The 20,866-nt window shown below is 31.7% G+C and overlaps 3 protein-coding genes across 5 annotated transcripts; all 3 read right to left on the minus strand.

The window, feature by feature from the left end:
- Nucleotides 1-2,004: 2,004 nt before the first annotated feature.
- LOC123228962 (pheophytinase, chloroplastic) lies at nt 2,005-3,933 on the minus strand. The gene is made up of 6 exons (XM_044654492.1): nt 3,493-3,933; nt 3,266-3,377; nt 2,968-3,061; nt 2,695-2,872; nt 2,554-2,623; nt 2,005-2,464 (listed from the first exon to the last, which is right to left on the minus strand). The coding sequence occupies exons 1-6, from the start codon at nt 3,792-3,794 to the stop codon at nt 2,144-2,146; spliced, it is 1,077 nt and encodes a 358-aa protein (XP_044510427.1). The 5' UTR covers nt 3,795-3,933; the 3' UTR covers nt 2,005-2,143.
- An 8,328-nt stretch (nt 3,934-12,261) lies between these two features.
- LOC123228797 lies at nt 12,262-12,933 on the minus strand. The gene has a single exon (XM_044654244.1). It carries the CDS (start codon nt 12,931-12,933, stop codon nt 12,262-12,264), a length of 672 nt encoding a protein of 223 aa, XP_044510179.1.
- A 921-nt stretch (nt 12,934-13,854) lies between these two features.
- On the minus strand, nt 13,855-20,866 carry LOC123229211 (lysine-specific demethylase JMJ25-like). 3 transcript variants are annotated; one of them, XM_044654862.1, is made up of 14 exons: nt 20,479-20,866; nt 20,099-20,192; nt 19,971-20,000; nt 19,550-19,821; nt 18,354-18,447; nt 18,125-18,266; nt 17,972-18,035; nt 17,127-17,877; nt 16,081-16,410; nt 14,856-15,164; nt 14,561-14,633; nt 14,398-14,483; nt 14,197-14,316; nt 13,855-14,105 (listed from the first exon to the last, which is right to left on the minus strand). In XM_044654862.1, the coding sequence occupies exons 1-14, from the start codon at nt 20,769-20,771 to the stop codon at nt 14,040-14,042; spliced, it is 2,724 nt and encodes a 907-aa protein (XP_044510797.1). In that variant the 5' UTR covers nt 20,772-20,866; the 3' UTR covers nt 13,855-14,039. The 3 variants fall into 3 exon arrangements, 2 of the variants coding, with proteins under 2 accessions (XP_044510797.1, XP_044510796.1); XM_044654861.1 differs by having other exon boundaries at nt 19,899-20,000; XR_006504814.1 differs by lacking the exon at nt 13,855-14,105 and having other exon boundaries at nt 14,256-14,316; nt 14,398-14,633; nt 19,899-20,000.

Below are 20,866 nucleotides of genomic sequence, written 5' to 3' on the forward strand. Positions count from 1 at the left end.
TTTGTAAAGACGATCAATGAAAAGGCAGGCTAATGAGGAGAGACTTCAAGCACTCAATTAGTAGTGGTCTTGCTTTGTAATATTGTTCTTCCCTCCCTAGCCTTTTGATAGAATAAAAGCAAATAAGGTCAATATTCATAGGTTTGTCGTGATAATACATAATTGCCCTTGGACATCCAGAATAATGAAATTATTGATTCTTTGAACAGGGATTGAATTGGATTTGATTTGGTTTATTCTAACCTTGACCCAACAAAAAAAAAAAAAAAAAATTATATGCTCAGGTTTCAAATATCAAAATTTTAGTTTAAACATGGTTTATTAAATTGAATCAAATTTCAAACATGTTTTGGGTCTATTTTAGGTTTGGGTTTACCAATGTAACTTTAAAAAACTATAAAATATCTAGGATATTCAAAAAAATTATATTATTATTTGGGCTCGCGTATACATTTTTACCACTCATTTTATTGATTAAACATTTATATCGCAAAATCTAACATAATTCTCGAAGTACCATTATCTTTAACCTTAAGAATTCAAATCTCAGTCGTCAACCTTTGAACACTAAATAGCAAATATTTTACAAATATTTTTTTATAAAATTTATCCTAATCTAGATTAGTATTTATTCATACCCCTTATATTATGTTTTTTTTTTTTTTCAAAATTAAAAACCAACTAATATATAGTAAACAAACTATTTGATTTATAGAAATGAGAATTTATTCTTCAATAATGTTATTTGTTCAGTCAAATTAGGTAGATGCTGATAATACTATCTAAAAAATAAAACTTAATTATGTGAAATGATTGTTTATGATGTGTTTGAAATCAGATAGAAAACATACCTAGAGAAAATCGAAAGATATGAGATATCTTAAAATAAACGAGGTCACTTACTAGTTATTTTAAACCTCTAATTGTTAGACGTTTGAAATAAAATGTTTAGTTAATAAAATGTATAATAAAAATGTGTAAGCATATCAATTTTTTTTTTTTTTTATAATATCCCCACAATTTAAAAAACCTGTAAAACATAACTCAATAAAAAATAAACAATCATAAAACTCTCGCCCACTTGAAAACCCAAAAAACAAAAGCTTTAGAGATCAAATTAATGCGGGCGTCAAACAATTAAAAAATATATAATTAAAGTAATCTTGTAATCTCATCGAATAAATAAATAAATAAATATATATATATATATATATAGCCTGGAAAATAAAAACCTCTAGGCTTAATTACACTTGTGTGTAGTATTTAAACTTATTTCAAATTTAGTCTATTTCAAACATAAAATAAATTATCAAACATTATCTAAATATAACATTAATACACATTAGCAATTATTATACTTTTCTAGTCTTATTGGATCTCGAGCTTGAATTGAATTTGTTAAGGCCGAATCCAACAATTTAATGAGAAATTTCTTCTTCTTTTTTTTTTTTTGTCCAAGCTTAATTGATATTTGAATTCATTTCAAACTAAAACTATTTTTTCGTACAAAACAATTAGACCTTAGGTTTGCTTAACCCAATTAATAAACCTAATTAGAACAAATGAATCTATGAACTATCTAACAATGACATATTTAACAATTGATGATATGTACCTAATATTAACTACAATCATTAATAACAAGTGAAAACGGTTTAGGCACTTTCAACATAAAAGTTTTTGTTAAGCTTGAATCATAGTTTAGATCTAACAAATCAAATTCAAGTTAAAAATGGGACTCATTTTTATAAACGTATCAAGTTTGAATTATTCAAATATTCAAGTTCAACTTAGTTAAATCGAATCCAAAATTAAATTGTTTTCAAACCCCAATTTGTTGATTTCAAATTGACTCTTTTCAATTCAATACAGGTCTTGTTAGGGCTCAACCGGATCAAATCCAACCCTCATTCTTTAAGCATAAATTTAAGTTTTTGTTAAGCATGCTGGTGTGATTATCTAACTTATACATTGAAGTTCCAGGTTCGAGGTTGCCCCAGCATCTTTCTCTATAGCACCACAAAAGGCTCAAGTAATAAAACAACAAAACATATACACTGTAGTTGGTTTTTACAACAAGATAAGTGCTTTAAAACCTCCATAAATCAATTAATAAAAATGTAAATTCCTGAGGCATGAGATGTCAAGTCCCAGGTGAAGCAGGAAAATTAGCTAACCAAGGAAGAAGTTTTTCATGGACTAAGTCGGGTCTGTCATCATGAGGACAATGTCCTACTCCTTCCAGCACAAATAGCCTTACATTTGATTGTTGAGAAGGAAGAGAAGAGAAGTATTTACCAACAGGTCCATCAAGGGGAGTGAATGGATCATTATCGCCCCATAAAACTAAAACTGGTAAGGATATTGATGGCATCAACTGCATTGGGTTAGGCCCTGGTGGCCCTGTCACAATTGAAACGAATGCATCAACTGCCCCTTCATCATTTGCCGGTTCTCTAATGATCTGCAGTTTTCAAGTAAATGGATGAATCCTGAGAAGATGTTTTGAGAGGGATTAGATTAAAATGGCAATGATAAAACAGTAATATATACCTCCACCAGGACATCATCCACAGATTCCTTATTTCCATACACAGACAGTAAAACATTTCTAAGAGTATCTCTGCATAACAGAGCCATTATGTTTAGAATAATGATCGTTGGCTTGGATGATGATGTACCAATTAATAATACCTTTGTTTCACATGCTCAAAGATTGCCAAAGCAATTCCCCTTTGCTTCAACAAAAAATCAAAGAACCAAAGCAAAGGTAGTAACAGCTTGATCCTCCAATCATCAACAATCGCCTTATTGTTCATGCCACCAGCACAATTCAGTAACACAAGCCCTTGAACAAGATTTTGACCAGACACTAGTAGGGGAAAGTAAAATAAGCATAAATGCAAAACTCTAGATGATAAAAAGACTGATTTTAGGAGCAACTGATTTTTTTGCAACCAATCATACCTGAGGCAGCAATCACACAAGCAAGACTTCCAACAGAGTTGCCTATAAGCACAGTTGGCTTCTGAACAACTTCAGCCAAGAAATCCAATATTAACTGGATACAATAAGTCAAGGTTAATTAGATAGTAAGAAATTGATGTAATCATTCAGAGATATAAAAAAATTTCCCTGACTCAAAGAATTGTCACCAGAACTCTCACAAATAACCAACAACTTTCCAATAAGATAAAACTCCATTATCCAAATAACAGATAAAGAGAACAAAAATATATATGAGGCAGGATATAATGTAGGTTACCTGAGCCCATGTTTCCATGGTGTATGAAAAACCTGCAGGCTTATCTGAAGCACCAAACCCAAGAAGGTCAATGGCATAAACAGTGTGGTTCTTTTCCAGTACGGCAATGTTCCTGATAGAAAAGTCCTAATTTAGTTGATAGATAGATAGATAGATATGTTGTATCCGGATAACGAAACGTGTGGATGGTATTAATAGCATATAAAATAATGATAATGAAAAGTAACCTGCGCCACTGAGGAATAGAGGCACCAAAGCCATGAACAAGAAGTAGGGAAGAATTGGAAAGTGAATTAGGGTTAGAAGAAACCAAGTAGTTAATAGAGTACTGGCCCTTCCATTGCCATTTTTTGTATCTCTTTCGTATCTCGTTAACATCCAATACACCGGTACTCATACTGGTAGCAGCTGAAGAAGTGATAATGTTAAATCTCTTTCTCTGCTGCAAATGCAAATGGAAACTCGTATTATTAAAATTCAATGCTCCTACACAAAGAGGAAGGGGAGCCCTCACTACCCAGATGTCCATTCTTATGATTACACTGGAATTAAGAACCAAAATCCTCTTTTGGTTGTGAGGATGACAAATAGTTGTAAAGAGCAGGAATTACTATTAGGAGAAACCAAAGACTATTACGTCAATGATTTAATAATAATTGCAAAAGCTCTCAAAGACCCGGCCCAGGTTTTTGAACCCAAGATTAGATCAAGAAAATAATATATATATATATATATATATATATATACATAAAATTATGGTTTAGTGTGTGTTTAGGGCTTTGTCCCAACATTATTTATATTGAATCCATGAGTTTGGGCCAAAAACTATAGTTTACTTACAATTTCTTGTTGTAATAAATGGATTCAACCAAAAACATAAGGATTCGACCGTAATATAAAAAGATTAAGATGAAGGTTGGTTGACAGGCTAAATCAATTGACTAAAAGGATTCAATTAACTTTAGCCAAATTTCAAAATCCTATATAGGTCAATTATTGACATCATTTGGTTGATATTTCTTTAGACTTTAAAACTCTTAAAGACCATGGTGAATTTAAGAATAGTCAAAACTCTTAAAATATTGAAAATACTATTTTGTTTGTCTCAAATCTATCAAATGCAAGGTTTTTTAACACTAAAAATACCATTTTCAATAATTAAAATACAACAATTATTCAACATTACCAATCCCTGCAAGTATTAGAGGGTGTTTGGTTTGGGTAATATTTTATTACCAAAATAGAAAGATTCCCTTAAAAATAGATTACTTAAAAGATTATTGGGCATAAATAATTATTATGTTTGATAAAATTTGGTAGGTATAACTAGTTATTGTATTTGGTTAAAGGTAATAAAAGATTACTAGTAAATTATTTTATTTAAATGTTCTTGAATATAATTTTTTTTAAATATTTTTATATTATTTGTCATATTAATTATAAATAAATTTATTTTTGTCTCAAAAAATTAATAAATAATAATATAATTATCATAAAATCAAAATTACCTTAGTAATCTTTAAATACCTAAGGTGAAGGTGGTAATCAGATTACCACCTATATTACCTGTCACGTCAGCATTAGTAATAGAAGATTACTGTAATCTTTTATTACTAACAAACCAAACAAGAGAATAAAAGATAGATTACCAAGGTAATCTTCAAAAACTGGAACCAAACGACCCCTTAATGTAGTTAGCGCATATTGTTAACTAACTAGTCATCAATGTTCTGTCAGCTGGATGCAATAATATTTCGAATATTCAACAGTCATGAATCAAAATACAACAAATATTCCAAATATTTACAGTAAGAAGAAATTTTGTCAATTGGATGCAAGAATTATTTTCGACAGCGAGAGCTGAATTATTCCATCGGTTGGATTAGACACGTCAATTGGGTTGGGCTAAATGGAGGCCCGACTCGAAGCACAAAAAAAAAGTCCAGCACAAGAAGACTCGACTCGACATTATAGCATACCGGACTAGGCCCATGGGCCTATCGGGTCGAGTTTAGGGCTTTAATATTAAACCCATGGGCTAACTCGGCCCGACCTGGCCCAATACTGTATATAAAAAATAAAAATAATTTTTTTTTTTTTTTACTTCTTGGAGAAGCAAAGCTTCTGCCTTGCTTCTGCCACAAGGCAGAGGCAGAATCTGCTTCTGCTGGCCTCTACTTATCTTTTTTTCTTTAATTTTTTAATTTATTTATTTTTTATATAAATTCATTTTATTTTCCTTCATTTTCACTTTTATTTACAAATCTTTTAATCTTTCAATCTCAATTATTTCATTACATTTTCAATCTCATTTTCTTTCATTAACTCTCTTTCAAAAAATATCTAAATTCATAAATAATAATTATTTATATTTATAATTTCATTTTTACTTTAATTTTATCATTACAAAATATTATAAAATATATAAATTCGCAAATAATAATTCTTTATCTTTGAAGAATTCAGAGATTTAGATATAGAATATGAGTTATGTTTTGTAATTTATACAATATGTAAATTAATTAATTTATATTATGTTATCAATTTATAATATTTTTCATTATGTAATTACGGTATTCTTCCGTCACAAGTAAGAAATTATAAATAAAATATTCGGGATATTGTTCTTGGTTTTAATAATTGAAAAATAATTTGTGTTTATAAATTTTAATTAAATTTTTTTAAAAAAAATTGATTAAATAGGTCGGCTGGGCCCAATTAAAGCCCATTATTATATGGGTCAGGCCTTGGGCCTTTATATATCAATGGGCCAACCTAGCCCGAAGACCCATTATTGTTTGGGCCTCGGGCTTGACCCATTAGCCCGATGGGTCGAGCCAGAGTTGACCCAACCCATTGACACCACTAGGTTGGATGCAAGAATTTCACAGTTCACAGTGTAAAATGCAAGAATTTTTTAAGAGGTTAGATGCGTTTTGTTTAGGGTTGCAGGACCTGGTTTCCTTTTCATGTGTTGTTTAGGAAATATTTTTGAGGATTTGCTTTCATTTTCCAGATTATACTAAACCAGCCCAGGAATGTACCGGCAGAAACACTGAACCGGAGACCATTAGCCGGTTTATCCATGGTTCAGCATGAAAATTTAACAAAAACGGTTTTTTCTACTAAACCCATTTAAGCCACTGGTTCACAATTTGATCAATCTGATCCGATTTTAAAACTATGATTAACAATAATAACTCCTCGTAGAGTTGTATACAATGATGGACTAATACAACAAAACAAATTCTATAAAAAATAGTTAATAACATTAACAGGATAAATAAATTCAAATTTTATCCAAAAAATTATGATAAATCATTAAAAAGTAAGAAAATAAAAAAAATTTCAAATTTTCTTCCTTTAAAATATAAAATATCAAAAATCCTTCAAACTGCTTAATACCTAGCACTTACGCTACCAAACATCCTATACATTGATAATTTATCCTCTTCAAGCTAAACTTTATTTAGAAAAAACCAAAAGATTTCTTGCAAACAGCGTAAACATTAGTGGGAAAATTTTTTAGCACTCCTAGGTTATAAATGTTGCATATACACCCCAAAACTTCTTAGCTAATAAATTTTATTTTAGACATCTCAACATTATGTAGACAAATTACAACACTTCTTAGCTAATAAATTTATCACTTACCCCCTTCTCAAAGTTTAACAAATCTGTTAAATATTGTACAAAATTCAAAGTACATATACATTGAACTTCATTTTTGAGCCAAAATTCATCAATTTAAACCCTAAACCCATGCAGATCCACTCAATCTATTACAAATAGATTCAAAACTTAACGAACCCAAAAAAATTCACAACTTAATCACAAAAGCAATCCTATCACTAAACCAAAAACACTAATCTCAAACCATAAACCCAAAAATATGGTTGAGAAACACGATTGAGAAGATGAAGAAGATAGATGACAAATATGTCTTATAAGGTTTGAAAGTTGAATATGGACAAATTTCAATCGGTTTCTTGGTTAGAATTGTGATAAAAACTACACTGAAATTTTGAAAATGGCAATAATGGACTAAAAAATTGATTTATCTATAGGGGGCATTTTTGTTCATATAGAATTTGTTCGTTATATTGTTTAGCGTTTAAGGTGTTGGCCAATTTCATATAACCCCCTAAAAATTTGGTTAATTTTTAATAACCTGATAAATAATTCTAGGCCACACTGAGATATGGAAAGTTACTACCAATGATACTCCTTTTTGGATGGATGTTTTGTTTTTATTGATAAACATTATTGTATAAATTTTACTTGTTGGATAGGTTTGTAATCCTTAGATTTGAGGTTGTTGGACCATCTTGTACACCTATACGGAAAGGTACATGTGATCTTTGGAATTAAGGTCACCGAACCATCTTATATAAGGATTGATATAGTTTGACATCAGTCTAACGTAGTCCGATCAAAAGATTGTTAGAAAGGTAGTAATTGACCATATCGAGATCTGTATAAAGGCTTTGATGGATTAATAAAGGATTTGTCACTCTCGAGCATGAAAGTTGATATCTCAATTAGGGTCTTTTGATGGATGTTAATGACCAATTAAATCTGTGGTGAGAGTAAGATTGAATTGATGCTCGATTTAATATTATCTAGTCATTGACAAAAATCAATCTATATAATTCATGGAATCTTAAGGGAGACACTTAATTTGCACCTTAGCCTTAAAGAGTTATCATATGATGAAAAAATCAAATTGTACGATTAACTATATCATTGACAGGTTAAAAGAAGTCACATGCTGACCTCTACTAATCGAGTAGTCATGATGTTTTGCTAAAGGTCAATCTTGATATATGTCCAAACGAATGTCAGATCGAAAGCCTAATGCGAATTTGAACACTATTGATTTAGTGAGGAGCCTATACGTCACACATAAAAAGAGTTGATGAATTCTAGAGGCATGAGGATTGTCTAAGTTGAGTTTGGTTCTGATTTTGGATGGAAAATCTAGAATCTTATAAGGATATATGGACCTAAAATATATTTTATTGTATTTTGGAACCTTAGTGTAATAATCCTAAAGGCTAAAGGTGTTTGCAAAAATGGGTAGAATTAAGTTGGATTGACTCAAATCCTACATTACCTAATTTGATATTCAAAGTAAGCAAATGATAGGATTGATTGATGTTGTGATCCTATGATTTTAGGTTGAATGCCAAAAATCATTAGGAATTGATTAGGGAATATATGCATTGACCAAAAGACATCTTGTGTGAGTTGTGCATGTACATGTATGGGTGTGAATTATTCCTCCCATATAATGTACATGGTTACCATGTATGGGTGGGACTTGTACCAACATTGTCAATATTGGCAATATTGTATTATCTTCATATGGCGTTACTGGGGAATGACAAATGAAAAAAAGTATCTTCAGTTGGTTGATTGCTTAGACTGATTCAATTCTTCCCTGTAGGGTGTACAGGTATGAAAGATGGCCCACCACTCTATGTGCAAGTCCATTGAGAGATTATGCTCCAATACATCGAAAAATATGGAGAAGTATGAAATCTATGGGTTCCCACTTACATTCCAAGTGTATCATTGTTGATACTTTTTTTTGATAGCTAAAAAAAATTATTTACTATAGTGGTAATTTGTGGAATTTGAACATTAATGTTGATATTGTAGTTTCGGATATATGAGACACTAGACACATTAGTTGTCTGAGTGGAATGTTTTGATTATTATATGTGTTCTTGCATGTTTCGATGGCAGACAATAGAAATCCCAAGATGGAGTCATATGGAACAAATATTCAATGGTGATGTGGCTAATAATTCTTAATCAATTAATTGATTGCTTAATTAATTTAGTAATCAACTTGCAAAAAATTTTTATTGATATATTTTAATGAACATGATGACGTCAATTTCCCATCGTGCCTGTAAAAAATAATGAGGCCACATTATGGTATGTCGATGTTGTTGGGTACATGGGAATGTTGGCTCTACAATCTTTCTCCTCGACATTCTCCTCATTAGGAGATAGAGCATCTACTCCTCGTGATATCGCTTCTCCCATCATCTCACCTATTGATGACCTAGGCATGCCCCCTATACTTGAGCACATATCGTCCACGTCCTCAAGCACGCCCCCCATTACTGTTGACGCCCCAAACATACCCTCATGATCGAGTGCATATCGCTTGCGCCCCCAAACGTGCCCTTCACTACTATCAATGCCCTAAGAATGCCCCTCATAACTCTGTCACCCTTGGATGTTACATTAACTTAATGGGGAAATATTTTATTAGACGAGATGTATCATTAATATCAAGGATAATATAAAGTAGACACTACTTTTATATCTTAACCTTGACAAAATATCGATTGATGAAATGACTTGAATGCATAATAACTGTACCATTGAAAGGTTAACATTAGTTTTCTATTGATTCTTTATCAGTAGGGTAACCATAACGTACTTCTAGGAGTCGCTCATGGTTTGTGAATAAACAACTGACTGATTATAGATTGATCACGAATTTATGCATTGCTAATACAATAGAAAACCTATGAGTCATATACAATAGAAGATTAATAGTCATAATTAAAAGGTAATGAATTTATTGTATATAGAATGAATCGCACTCAAACATCGTGAGCTTTATTAATAAGTAAATATGAATCTAATCATATTATGATAGATCGATGTCTTACTCATTATTAGACCTAAGTATATATGATTAATATATTTGGGGTCAAACAATAATAATCCATAAGTTTGAGGGTTGGAATGCAATTATTGGAAGTTAGATTAAGGTGTAAATGCACGTAGCGAATCACCTTGGGTCACCCTAATAGTGGTCAATTTAGATATGTAATAATGTGACATAATAAATAGGAATGAATATTAAAGACATTAATAAGCTTAATTAATATATAATAAAGAAATAGGCCAAAACTGCAAATACCTTAAGTCATGGGTTGGAGTATATAGAGAAGGGATTACAGTCATCAAAATGTCTCATATAAATTGAAACATTTTTACAAACCCATGAATGATAATGCTCCTAGACATCTTCTCCTTTTGCAATAACAAGCGCCCTAAACCAACATTCACACATATGTATGTTCGTGGTTGCAATCGTGTAGACAAATAAAGGCCCTTCTAATGTTTTAGAAGCTATGGAAGCGCTTGAGACAAATTCGGAGAAGATCTTTATATGAAGGAGTCTCCAAACGCAAGTTTACATTATTACACTCTTTCAATTATATATATAACAACCCCTAGAGTTTAGGAATAAGGTTTTTGTGGTCAAAGTTTTATTATCATACAAGTTTTCGTTGCTAAAGATTGTTAGTATAGGGATCCAAAAATCCAACACACATATCCTCCAACAATAACAGTAGTTTGTATGCACAATACACTCAGGTGAAAGGTGATTTTATTGGCCAACATGACAAATTTTTGACAATCAATGTATGTTTTCTTAGCTAGCCACAGGAGGTCAACTCTTTTATCAAAGCACTGGTACAAATTTGCAAATATTTAGTTTTTCAATCTCTCACAAGCCAAGCAATGTCGTCAAATGTGCAGTGGCAAGCCATTGATCGAAGAGCTTTGCCACCAAATATCTTTTTTTATAACTTTTGGCGAAATTAGAGGTTTGCAGCGTCTCTAAAGCGTGGCATATATGACTTGGCATTTCAGTATAATTTCCCAAACTACCGGACCCTAGCCTAAATGTGCACAGGAAAAGGCTAGTATGTTCACCATGTAATGGTATTTACTACTCATAACACTAAGTTTTAAACACCAAGGATTGAGAATGGATAAGCAAAATACCAGCTGTTGTGCAGCAGTATTCAATTGACCAGGTCTCTTGATCCAGATCCTGTGGAATAAATATCTAAGGCACAGTCTGAATATAAAATATTACACTTGCTAAGTTAATATGATAAAGCTACACAAACATATTCATTTTAATCAAATTAGAAGCACAACTTCAATTTGAGAATTATTTACTGCTGCATTTCCAGCATTCATAACCAAAATTAAGTATTAAATTCCAGAAGTTTGATGGCATTATTTTAGCTAGGCATAGATGAGAAATGGCCATTCACCATGAACACGGGCAAGTTACTCAAAATTATAGATGGATATGGATTCCATCCACATAGATAGATAATTTCAAATGATATATAAAATAGTAGCCACATATAACTTGTTCCCTCACTAGCTAGCTAGCTAGCTAGCTACTTACTTACAATGGTTTCTGTAAACATCTAAGATCAATTTAGTCTGATATTGAACCACTTGAGCCTTGTGAATATTAAGCTCCATCTCCATGATTTTGATTTCCCTTAATTTGCTCTCAATCTCGGCCTTCTTACTTGCGGCAATAACTTCATACAATTCCTTCAAAACAGATTCATCTATGCCTGAGTTGTCAATGTTAAACTGTTTTATCTCCTTTATGCAAACCAAATTTTTCTTCAAGTCCATCCCGATAACAATATAAATAAACAAATCACCATACAAGGAAGAAAACTTTACAAGTAGTAAATGCCAGATTGCTTACCTTTGCTCCACAACTCAAATCAATGGGTATTTCTTCAGAATTATCAACAATCAGCCAACATGTATATATATATAAATTATTAAGAAGATGGCAAAGCTTGAGGTTGCATTGCATTGGGAAGGTAATTAAGCTCTTTCCAATTAATAATAATTATCCTTATTACTGCTTAAAGAAGACAGAAAGTTGAGCCTAGGGAAATCAAAAGTTGCATAATGCTTTAAAAATACTTTCTTGTTACGTGTTCCAATGTATGCCATTTCAAAATCTCATTCAAGTCATTTAATTATTCTTTCAACATTCATTTTTTTTTTTTACGCAAACAAATTAAACATTACAGTAATTTTCTTCAAGTTGATAAAGTAAGTAAATCAACAGATTTCGCTAACAAAACAAATAAAACCTTCCCCTTCCTTGTGAGAAATATTCCAATTTTGCTTCAGGTTGATGATGGAGCTAGCGTTTTCTTCATTCGCTTATTTGCTTCCTCTAACATCAATTTTGTCTGATATTCTGCCAATGCAGCCCTCTTTTTGAGAATTTCAAATTCCAAGGCTTGAACTTGTTTCCATTGTTGCATCAACTCAATCATTTTACTTTCTTCAATATATTTCATGGCTTCCTTAACAATATTCTCTCCTAATCCAATATATTTTTTATTGATAAATAATATCTCCTCTACATTATTCTCATCACCCCATATCTTCTCACAATACTCTAATATTTTATTTGCATGACAACAACTCTTACCTTTAATCAAATTGCTTTCGTATTCTTCCTTCATCAACCTTAATTTTGTTGTCACTTCGTCTTTAGTAAATTCACCTATCAATTGTTGTGTTTCCTGTAAAAAAACAAAAAAATCTCTCTCTTGGGTGGCAGGGTCAACTTCTCTCTTATGCCAAAATTTGATTGCAATTTTTAAAATTGCAATTTCTTCATCTTCACTCCAAATTCTCTCAGATGATTCTTCCTCGGAGGGCTTCTGTGATTTTGCCTTATCACATTCGTCTTCACTATTATAACTGTCTTCTACCACCAAATTCTCCAAAGCTTTTTCATCATCTTCCGGTGAAAAAATTTGCTTTTGCATGCTATTTGTTGTTGTCATTCTTGATAGTTGATAACTAACTAGTAAGTAAGAATTGAAGTGTGTGATTGATATATCTATATATAGAGAAGGCTACACATACATATATAGAGATAATTTTTATTTCTCGAAAAGAAAAGAATAAACTGTTTCACTTCTCCAAATTAATTAGGGAAGTGAAACAGTTGAAAAATTCATTCATTCATTTAAGTTATAGACATAGAAGATCAACTCATTATAATTAAATATTCATTGGAAGTTGAATTCGAAAAACAAATAAAAATTAATAATAAATATATAGACAAGGAAGGAGGCTACACGTATATAGAGATAATTTGTATTTCTTCAAAAGAAAAGAATGAAGTGTTTCCACTTCTCTAAATTAATTAATTAGGGAAGTGAAACAGTTTCATTCATTTAATTTATTTATAGACTCATTAAAGTATTCATTGGAATGGATGTTGAATTCCAAAAACAAATAAAAATTAATTATAAACTCTGGATCTGGAACATAAACATCAACACTAAAAATATGTATACATACATGTTTCTCATCTTCTTATAATATTGATATTATTATTATTATTATTATTGCAAACCCTAATTAAAAGGGCTCTCTTTTTAGCATTCATTTGACCTAAATTCTTATCAAAGAGTCTGATGGCAAATTGATTTTTACCTTATCATCCATAAATTTTAAGGAGATTATTCTTGTTGGGATTTTTGTGTGTATTATAGGGATTATTATGTTTTATTTATAAAGAAAAAAGATTAATTTTGTTGGAAAGCTATTGTTAATTGATTATTGAAATTGTTATTTTAGGATAAAGCAAATGTAATCATCATCTAAAAATTCAACATTGGCTTATGGTATCAATGTTTTCTTGTAAACCGAAAGAGTGAGCATACTTGTAATTAGGAGTGTTGGAGGTATTCTCTCTTCTCATAAAAACTAAACTTAATTCCAAGGCATGCCATGTGGGTAATTAGAATTCATACACGCCTTAAACCTTCACCATTGCATGTAAAAAATACAAGAATTTTTGGTAAATAAAAATCCAAATGTCATATCAAAAAATCTACCATACCTTCTTCCTCTGCTTGTTCCTCCTTTCCCTAACCTAAACTCATTCATTGAGTTTCTCCAATTCTTGCACAGCATTACTTAAACCATAAATACACATTTTCATCACCTATTTTAATATTTAATAAAAACAAATTAAAAATTAGGATATTATACTTAATTCAATTGCATAAAACCACAAATCTCTATCAACAACATACCTCTAGTTTCTCCTGCTTAGCCTTATGCTTATGAGGAAGGGCGCGAAACTCTTTAGATAGCCGCATGCATTCTTTCATACTTTCAGGAGATACAAAGTCTAGTGCAACTTTTATGCATGACTGCAAACAAAACCCTAAACCCTATCAAACCAACAAAACTTACCAAAATAAAATTGTAACATCAAGGATTTACACACATACCTTCAGATTTCTCACTTGATGGGGACATCCAGCCGGTATAAGGACTGCCTCTCCAACTTTCTGAACAAAACTCCAAGGCTCTATGCCTGCATTAAAAAAAAAAAAAAAACAAAGCTACTTACTCTGCCATAATTCTAAGTATCTAACATCAACTTAAACAAACCATATTCCTCTTTCAGCTTTCTCTTATGATGCTTCGTCAAGTAGAATGTTTGATCATGAATCGGGTGCATAACCTATAACAAATAGGCAAGTCAAGTATCAGTATCCTAGGTTCAATATCCTAATTATCATGTTATCTGTACCATCCACAATACAAAATCTGAGACTTTAATTATTTACCACATTCGTCTCACATTTATGCCCATAATAAATAATTCTTCATCTCTTTATAATCTCTGAAAGCCCATAATTTAAATATGTAGAGTAGCTGCAGAAAGAATTACAAAAATTTATACCTGTTCTACTGGAGAACAATAAACATCCCTGAACTCCTTGTGATGAAGCTTAAGATATTCCTCAAGTTTTGGCACATCCTCCCGCCGGAAAATATCCCAAAGAGCACCACCATCTGAAGCCTCCATTGTTAAAGGGTCAAAAAACTCAGACCTAAACCTTTCTGAGGGACATTCCTTTTGTTGTCTTTCATGCTCAAGTTCCAACAACTCTCTTTGGTTTTGAGCATCATGCAATTTCTTCAGATTTTCTATTTTAGCAAGCTGTTCAGAACTCGGAATAACATCCGCAGTATGCATCAAAATATTCACCTGAGTTATGCAAAACCAACCAAATAGTTAATTAGAAATCAAATAAAGAGCATGACAAATCACAATTTAATCAATCAAAGGTTCCCAACTTCTAAGGCCCAAGCGTAACTTTTTCCTTGACAAACCTATACTGCATAGTAACAAACTCACCAACCACATTTAAAAAACTAAAATATATGGACTGACGTCCTATCCAGAACATACATTACAAAAGAGAAAAAATTTAAGAAGAAATTGATAATAAGAAAGCCATCTTTAACCAATAACTAGCTTTAGATATCATTTAGTGAATTACCTTAATGATACCCTTATTTACTTCAATCACTATATGTCAATTTTAATCAAGTGGTTTCACATTCATATCTCACTTCAGTAAGCATCATCAATCTAAGTTACATGTTTGCTCCTAACCATTGTGTCATCATCAAGAATCATTTTTTATAATTAAAATGCAGCAAATTATGATTTTAAAGAAGATAAAGTCATTTTTTCAAAAACTACCTTGGAAACACGAGCTGAATAGCTGAAGATTAACTTCTTCTGATGTTTAAAACTTTCACTTGTAAAACTTATTCACTCACACATATAGAAAGCATTGTCAACAATTTTGGTCCATCGATCGATAGAATTTATCATAAAAATAAAAAAACAAATACCTAGTGAATATTAAAATGGACAACATAATCATTGGCTTTCTCATTCAATTCTTAGCTTAATTCACCTCCAAGATAAAAATGTAAGATTAAATTTTTGCTTGATGTAACTGTTCTATATCCAAGTGGCTAAGCTTAAGTAAAAAAATAAATTCAATAATATATATTGCCTTTTTCAGACAACATCACATTTCTAAGCTAAAAGATAAATCAGAGTTTTTCAAATAAATGGAAAATCATCAGTTTCAGTAAACACTACATACCGCATCTGTCATGTCATAATGCAGCTTGGTCACAGAGTCTCCACGTCCAAGCTCTTCACCAAATCCATATGCTATAAAAGCTTTTGGCCCTAAATCTGGTTTCAACATATCTGGAGGCAGCTTTGTTGCAATATTGAGAATGCCATAGTAAGGATGTGTATATTCAGCATATGGCAAGGCACTTAAAAATTCTGCACCGTGGCGTGGTAAACACTCCTCAAAATGCTTAGATGGGGGCCAATCTTTGAGCTTGAGGATTTGTGGCCAACCATTTGAGTGCTCACGGCCCTCCAGATACCCTTTGAAAAATTGGTGAATATTTATTTCAACCTGCAGAGGCATTGATCATCAATGTCATCTATTAAACAAATGACAAATACCACATAAATGTGAAAAAAAAAAATGTTTCTCATTATTCCTTTTTTTCTTCTTTTCTACGTTTAGATATGAATAGTACACATAGAGATACTGACTTTTAATGATGATGTTACATAAAGCAATATAAACAAGGAAGCACAAGACTATGGATGATAAAAGGAAAATAATTATTTCACAATAAAGGTGAGAGAATTGAGGAAAGACAACATAATCCAACCAAAAAAGGATTCCATCATAATAATCCCAGGAAAGTTTCCTGATAGCACTCAAATGCTATTAGCAAAGTCATAATCAGGTCTCATATTTAACCATTTGATTATATAAAAAACCATTGAAGTCACATGTAATTATTTCATACTTAACTATTTTTAATTTTCACATGCAAATGTAATTAGTTGTTAATGCCTGCAATAGAGTACTTTGAAAAATACTTTATCTGAAGCCAGTGAGTACAATATTATCATCTTTCAGACAGTCAATCAATTTGTATTTCTGTATGGAGTAGCATTATGTCAACCATCAATTCTTTTCATTGCACAATACTAGTCAACCGAATTTACACTTGGGTAAAACAATATTGAGGCAGCAAATAACAAATTTAGATATCATTAATATATTTATCATGAGAATGACAATAGTTAAAATTAAAATGATCTAAAGGAAAATACCTCACACAAATCAAGACAATCAATGGTTCTAAACACCAAATTTGAGGAGCCTTTAGCATGCGATGCGGCACAAAAAGCACGTGACATTACCATTGGCTCCCAACTCAAGCCAGAGGTCATTTCTAAAGAATTTGTAACAATAATCGGCTCTCCTTTAACCCAATGGTACTTAAAACACTCTAAACCTTGTTGATTGATATCATCAACTGAAGGGCAGTATAGAAAATTAGCAACCGAACCTTCCCGACAAGCTGCTTTCCTTAATTTCTTGTTACATGAATCAATCTCGCCAGCTGTATTGGAGCCTGAACTGGTATTCTTCGAACCCTGAGTTTCGTCCATCATTTTATGGATTTTCATCAATTTTTTAACTTTCTTCCTTAACTTCGACAGCAATCTATTTGAAAATAAGCATTTTAACTCCAGTCGCTCATATCCACAACCACCTAACTTTTCCACCGGACAAGGGATGTCACCATTTTCATTTACTTTCCATTCAGCTATTAGTCTCATACGTTTCCTCGAGATTAACTTAGTCTGGTTCCTTGATGAACTTTTCTTAACCGAGGGAAGCAAGAGAGGTTCGCCTCCATGTAGATAACCTTTCCCCCAATCGACATGTTTCATGGTCATTTTATGTCCGCCTTGCAAACAACCATTGCGAATTTCTTGGCAACAGGAAATACATAATTCAAATGAGCATTTTGGGCAGCTCCTGTGGTAGTCAGCTATGGAGGTTTTACAATTGTTGCTGCAAACAAAAAGAAAAATAGAATAAAAATAAACAAGAAAATTGCACAATCGATCATTTACAAGTTCTTTAAAAATAAGGAAATTGGCGTTACCAATACACACGCTCATTAATCTCAAACACAGATTGTTGTATTTCTATCTCCGACAGTTTTAATTCTGCCAACAGAGGCATATGAAATATAGTAGCTTAAATATAAGTTGAAAAATGAAGTGCATACTTTAATCACATTGTTATGAATGGCTACCTCTATTTTTGGCCTCTATCTCTTTTTCTCTCATTCGCTCATGGTAAAACTTTTTGAAGAATGGATATAAAAGATCCACCATATACATAAAATGTCGAGACCTTTCTTCTTTACTTGTTGGCATATTTACATTTCTGGCATCCTACGATGATATCACAAGGATAACTAATTAAAACTCAGAACACTATCATATCAGTTATGAAATGCTTTGGCAAAAACTAATCTTAACTATTTTATTCCCACGCAAACATGCAATGCAATTGCAGTTTCCTCGACAAAATGGGCATGCCTCTTCTATAGCATCCTCTGACATAGTTGGGTACCTATATTCAGTAGAACAAAGAATTAATAGCAATAATAACATTCATCCACAGGAAGTCAAAAGAGCAAGTAATTCAACGATGAGGCCTAAAAATTTCAAGAAAACCTTCAAACAAAAGAAATTGAAATGACTTTTTTAATAAAAAATTAGTAAAAAGAAATTGTTCCAGTCCAAATAATTTTGACACTATTATTTCCACATAGAAGGCCCAAATTTTATAACTACTAATTGAAATTCAGAATATTGCTTTTTGTATGTTTGTTAGTCCAATAGTAAAGAGGTTAAAAAATTCTGATTAATGTCACACCATAAGCATATAAACAGATAAAGAAAATTAACCACAAAACTCTTGAACTTTTAAATTCTCATTTCTAGCCATTTATAACTAACATGATGAAACCAAGCCTATATTTAAATTTGCATTACTAGAGAAACTTCTCTAGGATTTCTATTTGTCAATTACTTTACTATATCAAAATTATTCTAAAGAAATAATAAAAAGTAATTAAAAAAATAAACAACAGTATTTTTAGAGTAAATACAGATAAATATACAGTTGATGAAATTTATTAAGAAACTATTATAAAAACCAAGCCCATGCTATGACAACTACTCAATGATAATTATAGAAACACTTGATGACTCAAAAAAATTATATTCACTATTATTATTAAAAAATTTGTATTCACTAATCTTTTATAATTTATTGAATCTCAACTATTTTGAGTTCTAATCTTCTTCTGTCTATATTTGTATAAATGATCAAAATTTAAATTACATTTTATTGTTATTATTTCTTTTATAACAAGGCTATTACAGGGAATTTGAATAAAATTACTAAACTTGCCAAAAATATTATATATGCTAACTATTTGATTTCTTACAAATCTATTTATAAAAAAATTGAAATCAAATGGAAACCCAGAGAGTTTTATCTAAAATATTTATGTTTTAATACTGTTCTATATGTTAACAAAGCAAATTTATAAAAGGAGACAAAATAAAAAAGATATGTGTTGTTACCTTAGGCTTTTTTTTTTAACTAAAACAATCAATTCGACATTCAAAAGAACTGCTTCCATAGTGTAAAGATGCACGCATACCATTTCGAGATGCAAGTGACACAATAACGTTTGCATTGGCATCTTCGGCAATTCACCACCCTCTTTTGACTTCGGTGGCATTGGTGGCAATAATTAGATTTCACTGGTGCTTGACTATGCTGCCCGTCTGTCCTTGGCAGCTTGCTGCTTATCCTCCGTCGCTTGCTATTTGTCCTCCTTGCAAACATCTCAATTTCAGCATCATTGTTGTCTTTGCCTTCAAACTTTTGCTCTACATTCAGTTGCATTTCAACTTCAATATTGCTGGTATCCTATAATCAATCACAAGGATAAGTTAGTGATACAAGGTAGCAATGATTAATTGAACTTAAAACAAATCGAAATTAACTGTTTTTCCATTGTAGTTCTCTTCATCATCAGATTTCTCTTTGCATTGAAACTTTCCTTCCCCTCTACTTACTTGCATTTCAACTTCAACATTGCCAGTACCCTACAATGAATCACAAGAAAGATAATTAAATAAAAGTAAAATGATAAGAGGCAAAGTATCAGCACAGAAATTGATTTAACAATATAATTATAATTAACCATTTGATTCTGGCATGAACATGCTTTGCAGTTGCAATTTCCACTGCAAAATGGGCAACACTCTGCAATAGCTTCCTCTGTCACTGATGAGTACCTGTATGCATTACCAAAAATATGATTCAATCAAACAAGAAATTAACAATATTTTAGCTCTTGCTATTGTCATGACATTTTTCGAAGATTTTTTGTTGGGTTAAAAAATTTCAAATAAAAATTTAGCATGAAATAAGATCCTTGTACTAGTCATAATCTTAATTTCTCTGCCGAGAGATACTTAGACCAAGAACATTGTAAATATTTGTACAAAGACTACTACTTTTTAATATAAAGAAGAATTAAACCAATATATAGTGGGTGCTAAAAAAAGAATGAAACGGTACCGTGTCTGGATGCATGAAAGGCAATAGCATTTGCGTCTGCATTTGCGGCATTCCACAACTCTTTCGTCAATCCGGTTACATTGATGGCATCTTTTAAACTTCCGATTTCCATTCCTCCTTTCTGATGATTGAACATGGCCATGTGATGTTCCTTGCTTAACGTCGCATCGTTTAAGAAAGTGAAACTCACAAAGGGACTTGTTGTGTATTCTCCATCCACTGCAACGCCATGTTTTGCCGCCACGTCTACGGCAACGGAGATCATCCGGTGGGATGGGAAGCATTCCAGCCATTAAAACAGAGAGAATGAAAAGACAAGTTAAGCTCAGTGGCTTTGGTAAGGTAAATTTTGATATGAGAAAGACAAGGCAAATCCTACTCAAGTGGT

The sequence above is a fragment of the Mangifera indica genome, chromosome 11 (assembly GCF_011075055.1).
Source record: "Mangifera indica cultivar Alphonso chromosome 11, CATAS_Mindica_2.1, whole genome shotgun sequence".
Taxonomy (NCBI): domain Eukaryota; kingdom Viridiplantae; phylum Streptophyta; class Magnoliopsida; order Sapindales; family Anacardiaceae; genus Mangifera; species Mangifera indica.